We start from the raw sequence: 8,216 nt of genomic DNA, 5'->3' as shown, positions 1-8,216 counted from the left end.
TTCCCTTTTTTTCTTTTATTTTCTTTAGTTTTAATTATTATTATTTCTTATTTCACTTTTCTTTTTTGGGTCTTTACGTTTTGCTGATAGATTTCTTGAAAGAATTTCGATCAAACCTCATCGGTAATAACGGTCAGAAACACGGGAGGAATGTGTCTATGGAGAGTCTATTGCGCCAACACACATCTAGGCCTAAATCGTTTGTTATGTTGGGCTCGGTCCTTCGTGATATCGATTCCATTCCTTCACGTCGACTCGGCAGTCATGGCCGCGTTAAAGTTTGCGTTTGAAACGAGCTCGATCGCTCCTCGCCGAGAGATCAATACCGTATATAGAAGTGCACATACACACACGTAGAGAGAGAGAGTATATGCACGAAAGAAAAATAAAGAAACGAGCCAACACAAATATATAAATAATCAGAATAAAAGACCTGCAAATGAATTTTCTGCTTTTGAACTCGGTCCCTCCTTCCCTCCCGATAGAAGAAGAAAAAGAAAAGAAAAAATGTCCGAAACGATCCGTCAAAGTCACCGACTCTTTTTTTTTACGGTCGACATTTTTCGAATTATTCCGCATTACATTATTATTGATTTGATTGACGTTTCTCCTAGTTGGACTTGTCTTTTTCTGGTTCGATTAGAGAGGACGAGTATCGGTGGGTGATTTGGGTCTAAACTTGTGTACACACGAGTCGAGTTTAGCTGCTCTCTGGATTAAAAAACACGGGAGATTACGCGCACGGCACTTCCCATTACGCACACAGACGTCTAAAACACACCCACCGATTTTCGACGTGAAATAAAGAAAATAGATTTCATTTCAGTTGTTTATCGGCGACTCGGCCTCGATCATCGAACTTGGGTATATTTATATTACACACACAAATGCAATTCGAGGGAGTAGGCGCTGGCTGCAAGTAGCGGGGTAGCAGCGAGCGGACCGACTCCCGTTCCCTCTCCTCTCCCGGTGTCATCGTGTCGAATACTCTTAATCTCCCCAAACTCGTGTGTAACGAAGCCCCCCGTGTGTGGAATATTGATAATGAATCCAAAATATCTAATTGAACCAACATCGTTATCTCGATTTTAATGCGTCGAGTTATATGTAGAAAGACTTATTTTTGTTTTCCGTTCGTTCCGATTGACCGCTTTACCTGTCTGTCACCTGCCGATGGTGTCATGGTTAAGTCCCGAATGAGGGTTCTCGTGTGTGTGTGTATGGGGGGGGGGATAACATTCGATTCCACACCCGATATTGCATTCGAGTTTCAGGTTAGGGTCTACATTTATTATTCACCGCGACGTTCAGGTGGTCGTCCAATTATTCCCTTTTCCCAAAGTTTTTTTCTTTTTTCTTTTCTTTTTTCCCGACTGCCCTCGTTTGTCGAGTTCAAATTATCTTAACTATTGTCTTGCGACCTGTTTGGCTCATTTGAATAATAGCGTAGGATCATCCGCAGGTGGATCTGCGCATGGCAAACGAAAATTTGTTTGAGGTGGACGAACGAGGTTCATCACTTTGGGTTCGGTGTATTTGAAAAAAGGGAGGGAAGGAGATTGAGGAGAATTTTAATGGCCGTTCTCCCGTTTCTTTCTGAAATCAAATATAAAAAAGAATAAGAAAAGAATCTAGTAGTCAGTCAGTCATATAAAAGGGAAAAAAAGATACGTGCAGGGACGGAGAGTTGAGCCACTCCGAGTTGATTGGATCGGGCTAATTAATCAAAAGCTCCTTATATGTGTGTAATCCTCTTTGGAGGTCGCCGGCGTCGACGATGCTGGTACTGGTAGGTCCAGCTTGCCATCCATCCATCCATCCATCCATCCATCCATCCATCCATCCATCCATCCATCCATCCATCCATCCGTCCATGTAGCTATGTGTGTGTTTTTGATTCCCCTCTTATCCGAAAAGAAAAAAAGAAAAACGGTGGCGCTGTCTGTGAAATCCCAACCGCCATTATGTTGATTTCACGTTGTGGCCCCCATAACACAGGTACAAAACAGCAGAGAGAAAAATAGAGAGAGAGAGAGAGGATAGATGGGAAGAGACATATTCTTCTCCTTCTTCTTCTTCTTCTTCTTGGCGGTGTAATTCCACAATCCAATGGATTTCTCATAGCCAACGTGCCGGTCATCGGTCATATTCGTGTCTCTTTCCGTCTTTGCTGCTATACATGCAACGGCGAACTATTTTGTGTTTTGTTTCTTTCATTCCCTCTCCCCTCCTCTCTCCATTCTTTTTTATTTTTTCCCCTGTCTCGAAATCAAAACGGAGAAGGGAAATAACACGGAGAAGAAAGGTTTTCAAGAGATGCTTATCGAAGTTATATACCAGTAACCAAAAGTAGAAGAAGAAGAAGCTCAAGAAAGAGGAGACGCGCGGAATAGTAGAGGAACGTGACATTCTTCCAAATGAATGATCCCGTGGACTTCTTTTTTGATTCTTTTGTCAGAGCAGCAGCCAGGGGGTTAGACAGTCTGACTAGAAGAAATACCCCGAGACGGTTTTGATGTTTGTCCGAAAAAGAAAAAAAAAAAAAAAAATGAAATGAAATAAAATCACAAATACCTGTTGTGTGCCACTACGGAAACTTGGGATTGGCGAATTCTTGGGTCTGCTCTCATTCATCCCTCGGAGAGAAATTTTCGGCACAAAAACATTCCACACTCTTGTGCCCAGGCAAACATCTGTAGAGATTTACGTCGTACAGGGACAGTGGGAAAAGACAAGACTAGAAAATTTGATCCGCCATAGCAATCTCGAAACAATCTCGACCAAAAACAGTTAGAAATAAAACAAATCTTTGTCCTTAATTTTGGATTTGAATAATTTTTGGGGGAAATTTAGGCCTTCAATCTTCCTTTTCTTTATCTTTTGCTACTTGGACCGAAAGGGAAACAAAAAAAGAAAGAGAAATGTCGTCGACGACGTGAGATTCATTCACAATGTTTTGATTTCTCCTCTTTTTCTTTTTTCTTCCCCTTTGACTATGGGACGATCTCCTTTGGCTTCTGGCTGCCAACCTACGCAACCGAAATGTCTTTTATCTCTGCGGGAGAGCCCAAAATGTCATTAAGAAACGGAATAAGTTCCCCCTTTTTTCGTCCCAACTTCTCATTTGTCCTTTTTTTTTTTTTTAATTTTGGGCAAGAGAGAAAGAAAGAAAGAAAAAATCCCCCGGTAAAAATAATAAAAGGGAATGATTAATAATCTTTTTTCGACGGCTCAATATGGCGACATCGTGAGTCTCTCCCGCGGTTAACAGGGAAAATGTGTGCGAGGCGATAATGGGGCGTGGAGTTTAGGGGCAGGATGAACCGGGGTTGTGTGCCAATCGTTGATGTACATACAATAGCAACGCTTCCTCGCATCATCCACACGCGAGAGGAAGAAAAAAGAAGCAGAGAGCAGAGAGCAGCAAAGTCTTTTGGGGGTGATGTGGCGAGGAACATTTCGGAGTCTGCGCAGGACTTCCGGAATATCTCACGAACGGGTGGAGGGGGGGGGGAGAGAAAGGGCTCCTCCTCCGCCAATGTCATGCTCTGCTTCCCCCCTTTTTTCTTTTCTTCCTGTGTGTGTGTTCAGCTTCTCTCTCCCGTTTTCTGTGTGTGCGTGTCTGCTTTAGTCTCGGCGCGTTGCTTCGTGCTGTCTTGTCTTAAGGAGGGAGGCGAAATATAAGGAGGGAGGTGCGCGCGGCATCAGCTGCACAGACTCCCGCATCTGCATGTCACACCCATTCGTCGTTTTTCCCTATACCGCCCACCGACGCTGATGATAACGACGACGCCGAGCGACGACTCTGGTGCGCAACCCCCCACCACCACCATCACCACCCCTTTGGCCAACCCACCGTTGGGGCGCTCCTCGGCTTGGGTTTTTGTCTGGGCTGCTTTTGTCCCGTGGAGGGACTCGTAGGAGCGCCAGTCCCTAACCCGACTAGGGTGTGCGTCTACTCCTCGCTCGCGTCCTGGCGAGTGTTGCGTTGGCCCAGTGTTTAGTTTCTTCTTCCCCCCCTTTTTTTAAAAACTATTTCTCTTTCTCTCTCACGTAAAAATTTTGCAATTGAACTAATTGCCAGCGGCAGCAGCCCAACACCTGTCCGGGATAATGATGTAAATCGCCCTTCCATTTTAATTTGGTTTGGGAATCCCTCGTGTGTGAAATCGCCTTGTTTTTTTTGTTTTTTTTCTCTTTCTCTTTTTTTTTCTTGCTCTTGGACGTGATTCAGGGAACGAACGAACGGTGCGCCCGCCTGCGTGTGGTCAATCCGCCGTGCGACCTGCCTGGTGTCTCCTCTGATTAGGATTTATATTTTACCATTTTGTGTGTGTGTTTTGATTGGCGTTTGGGAGACATCACACGACGCCGCGACTCGGTTCGTAAAGTTTTCCGGACACGTCCACAAGTTGACCGTCAATTTTCTTGAGCGAAAGAGAAAAAAGACGACCTGACGTGTCTATAGTTTTGGTCTTTTTGTCAGTAGTAGCATGGCCACCTCGATTTCGGCTCAACACATTCCAGCTTCCGTATTATCCGCTGCCATCTAAAAGAAAGAAGAGTAGTAATAATAATAAAAGAAAGAAAAAACAAAAAGGCTTTTTTTGTTTGTTTCGTTTCTTTTTAGCTAAATCGTCTCATCGCTGTTACGCTCTGTTGTTCCCTTGACCGACGTTAGCTCTTTTGTTTTCTCCCCTTTTTATTATTACCATTGTCTTTTCTGTCTCTGTCTCTATCTCTCTCCTTCAACTTGTTTTCTCTTTTGTTTTTATTTTATTTTTTCCCACTTGCTATATACTCATTTGATGAAAAATAGATCGAAAGAGTGTCGCCCCCTTCGGGTAAAAAGACACGACATGGAAGGCCGTTGTCGCCGATGGGCTCCTTCTTTTTTCTCGACTTGTGTGTGTGTGTGTGTGCGCGCATTTAGAAAAAAAAAAATTTAAACAAGAATAAGAAGAAATGGTCGGGGGGAATAAAGAGACCGTCGTCAATTGCCGCGTGATAAGAGAAATTTGAAATAAAAGGGAGAAGGTGGAGGCGGTGGTGGAAGTGGCGGGGAGATGCGGAATAATAACAGGAAGTCAATTGTTAATTTTGATTGGCCAAATCCTCCCTGTGTGTGTGTGTGTGTGTCTCTCCTTATTTTCTTGTGAGCTCGATGTGCTCGAAGCTCTTTTTATTTTTTCTTTCTTCGACGTCGAATTGAGGTGGGTGGGGTGGTGGTGTTGGCGTAGGGAAAGCCGAAATCTATTCTGATAATTATTCTCTTCTTTCTTCCTTGATTGTTTTGCGTCTCTCCTACACACACTCGTTCACCTGGTGGCGACTCTGACGACACACACGCAGCGCTCCCCCGTTTACACATCACACACACGCGTTACGCGTATAGCTATTTATTACAGCGATGGGCGACATGGATGTTCATATGGCGCAACAGCGCGAACCAGAGGAGGAGGAAGAAAAAAAAGAAGAAAAAAGACGCGAGGCGCCGTCGCGTTAAGGAACATTGAAATGGCGAGAGCCGCGCACCGAGCGCCTTCTCTTCGTGATGATTGTGTGTGCAGCGACGGCGGCGGCGCGCGCACCGCATCCAATTTGCACCACCCACCCACCCTACTCCTCCCCCTCCTGCTCGTCTCCTTTTTCCTCGTTTTTATTTTTTTCTGTCAAATTCAGCAGCGTCACTTTTCTTCTTTGCATTTTTCCTCGTGGATTATTATCCCAATGCCCGTCCGACTTGCAGCTCGAAAGAGATTAGAATGAAAGCGTCTTCATTCAATTAGAAATATAGTAGGTGCACTGTGTAGTCAACCTGATAGGCTGCGCTCTCTCGTCAGCAGCTGACTGCGACATAAGACGCGGCGGCGATGCTATTAGTCGATGAGTCAATCCCGTCCGGTTTACTTATTTTTTGCTAGAAAATCTCATTTGAATCTCGAAAAACTTGTTGTTGTCATCTTCTTCTATTTCTAACCGGCTCGTTTTTGATTGTCTGGTTGCATTAGATGATGAGGTGGTAACCTGAAGAAGATTTAAGAGGAAAAAATCCAATTGGACACCCATTTCGGTGGCGCAAAGAGAGAAGCAGAAGAAGAAATGGACGTCTCGATAGCGGTGCCTAGTCCACGAGTTCACTCTGACGCGGTCTCAGCGACGCCCTCAGCGGCCATCAGTTTACCTTCACCTACGGCGCCAACGCCAACGACGCCGCCCAATTCGATGGACACGGGACAGACGACCCTAGTCCACGCCCGGCTGGACTCCCGCGACGTAATGGCCGGCTCCTGTGATTCTGGTCAGGAGGATGAAGAGCTGGAAAGTCATAGTCACCACCACAGCAGTTCCCGCTCGCCCAATCTGCCTGGAAGTAAAACGTCGGTCAATGCCAGCGGATCGACGGCTCCGGCCGGCCGGGAAGACGACGACGACGTCGACAAAATGAGCGATTCGACGGCAAAATCGTCTACAATCCCGACGGATCGGCTTACATCATTGAGGAGAACAGCCACGGCAGCGACACGGAGGACATTCCAGTCCGGCTGCCCAAATTGGAGGGCGCCATTGTGGATGGGCGTCGCGGGACGCAGGACCTGGACAACGTGGCGGGCGCCTTCCTGCCTCAGATTGCCAGCGCCTCGTACGTGTCCCGCCCTCAGGTCAACCGACCCAATTCCTATTACGGCAACAGCAGCGCGTACCCGGGCAACGGCGGCAAGAATGCGGCCAAGTCGGCCGAGCCGGTCATGCACAGCTTCCGCGTCTACTCTGCCCGTCGCAATTCGGATCCGGCGACAAACCCGCCGGCGCCGGCCGCCCTTTTCCACTCCAACTCGTCGGTGCCCATCAAGCCCATCCTCATGTGTTTCGTCTGCAAGTTGTCGTTTGGCCTGGCCAAGACGCTCATGTCGCACGCCACGGGCGAGCACGGCGTCCGGCTGGACGACGAGGAGAAGCGGATCCTGTGAAAGGCCAACACGTCGGCCATCCTCCAGCTGGTCGGTAAGAGCAAAGAGCCCGTCATTTCGTTTCTCGAGCCGGTTACCTCGCCCGCCAATCAGATGACGACTGCCGGACAACAGCAGCCCAGCAACAGTCACAACAACAATTCCTCGCCGGCCGACGAAATGGACGTTGACGACATCAAAGCCGAGCCCATCCACAACGACGAATCGTTTGAGACCAAGGAAACGCTGGCCGTCTCGACGTTCAACCGCCCAGGTTCAAGTAGTCCCCTCGGTAACAACAACAACAACGGACGGGCGAGCGTGTCGTCGCCGTCCGCCGCCAGTTCGGCCACGCCGTCTCCGCTCTCGCCGCATCTGCAGCTGACGCCGCCCAACGTCAGCATCGCCTCGGTCGCAGATTCGGCAACCCCTTTTTCAGTCAGCAGCTCCAGCAGCAGCAGCAGCAAATGTACCAGCAACAGCCGGACGTGGTCCAGGGACTGCTGAGCCCCGGACTGAGCAGTTCGGCGGCGGCCGCCATGGCCCTGGCCACCCGCAATTCCTGCAAGACGCTGAAATGCCCAAAGTGCAACTGGCACTACAAGTACCAGGAGACGCTGGAAATTCACATGAAGGAGAAGCATCCGGAGAGCGAGACGTCGTGTCTCTACTGTCTGACTGGCCAGCCTCATCCGCGGCTGGCCCGCGGCGAAACGTACACGTGCGGATACAAGCCGTACCGCTGCGAGGTCTGCAACTATTCGACGACGACCAAAGGCAACCTGAGCATCCACATGCAGTCGGACAAGCACTTGAACAACGCCCAGGAATTGCATCACAGCAGCAACGGGCAGCAGCAGCAGCAGCCGGGCGGAGGCGGTGGCGGCGGAGGCAACGGACTGGGCAACAATAGCGCCCACAATACCAGCGCCGAATCGCTGACGTCGCCGTCTAAAACGAGTTCCAGCTCGTCGCTGCTCCATCACCAGAGCCCCAACATGACGAGCTCCGTCAACAATCCGGCGGTGGCCAACAGTTTGACAAACAGTCCGGCCACTTCGTCGTCAGTGTCGTCGAGCCAATTGGCCAAACTGGCGGCGCCGGCCAACAAGCCGACGTTCCGGTGCGACGTGTGCAACTACCAGACGAACGTCGGCCGGAATTTGCGGATCCACATGACGAGCGAGAAGCACACGCACAACATGATCATGCTCCAGCAGAACGTCAAGCGGATGCAGCAACTCTCTGTCCTCCAGCAGCAGCAGC

General features: G+C 48.7%; 1 protein-coding gene and 1 pseudogene across 1 annotated transcript; both read left to right on the top strand.

Annotated features, from left to right (window-relative positions):
• The first annotated feature begins 6,527 nt into the window (after positions 1-6,527).
• LOC124326069 lies at positions 6,528-7,373 on the top strand (annotated as a pseudogene).
• Positions 7,374-7,376: 3 nt separating this feature from the next.
• LOC124325989 (zinc finger protein 2-like) lies at positions 7,377-8,134 on the top strand (the record flags this gene model as incomplete). The annotated part of the gene is made up of 1 exon (XM_046784592.1): positions 7,377-8,134. A coding segment is annotated over exon 1 (717 nt), but the record flags the coding sequence as incomplete, so codon positions are not given.
• Positions 8,135-8,216: the final 82 nt, after the last annotated feature.

This window comes from Daphnia pulicaria, chromosome 1, assembly GCF_021234035.1.
Source record: "Daphnia pulicaria isolate SC F1-1A chromosome 1, SC_F0-13Bv2, whole genome shotgun sequence".
In the NCBI taxonomy this organism is placed as follows: domain Eukaryota; kingdom Metazoa; phylum Arthropoda; class Branchiopoda; order Diplostraca; family Daphniidae; genus Daphnia; species Daphnia pulicaria.
Note: the sequence above shows the minus strand (reverse complement) of the source record. Positions and strands in the feature narration are given on the sequence as shown.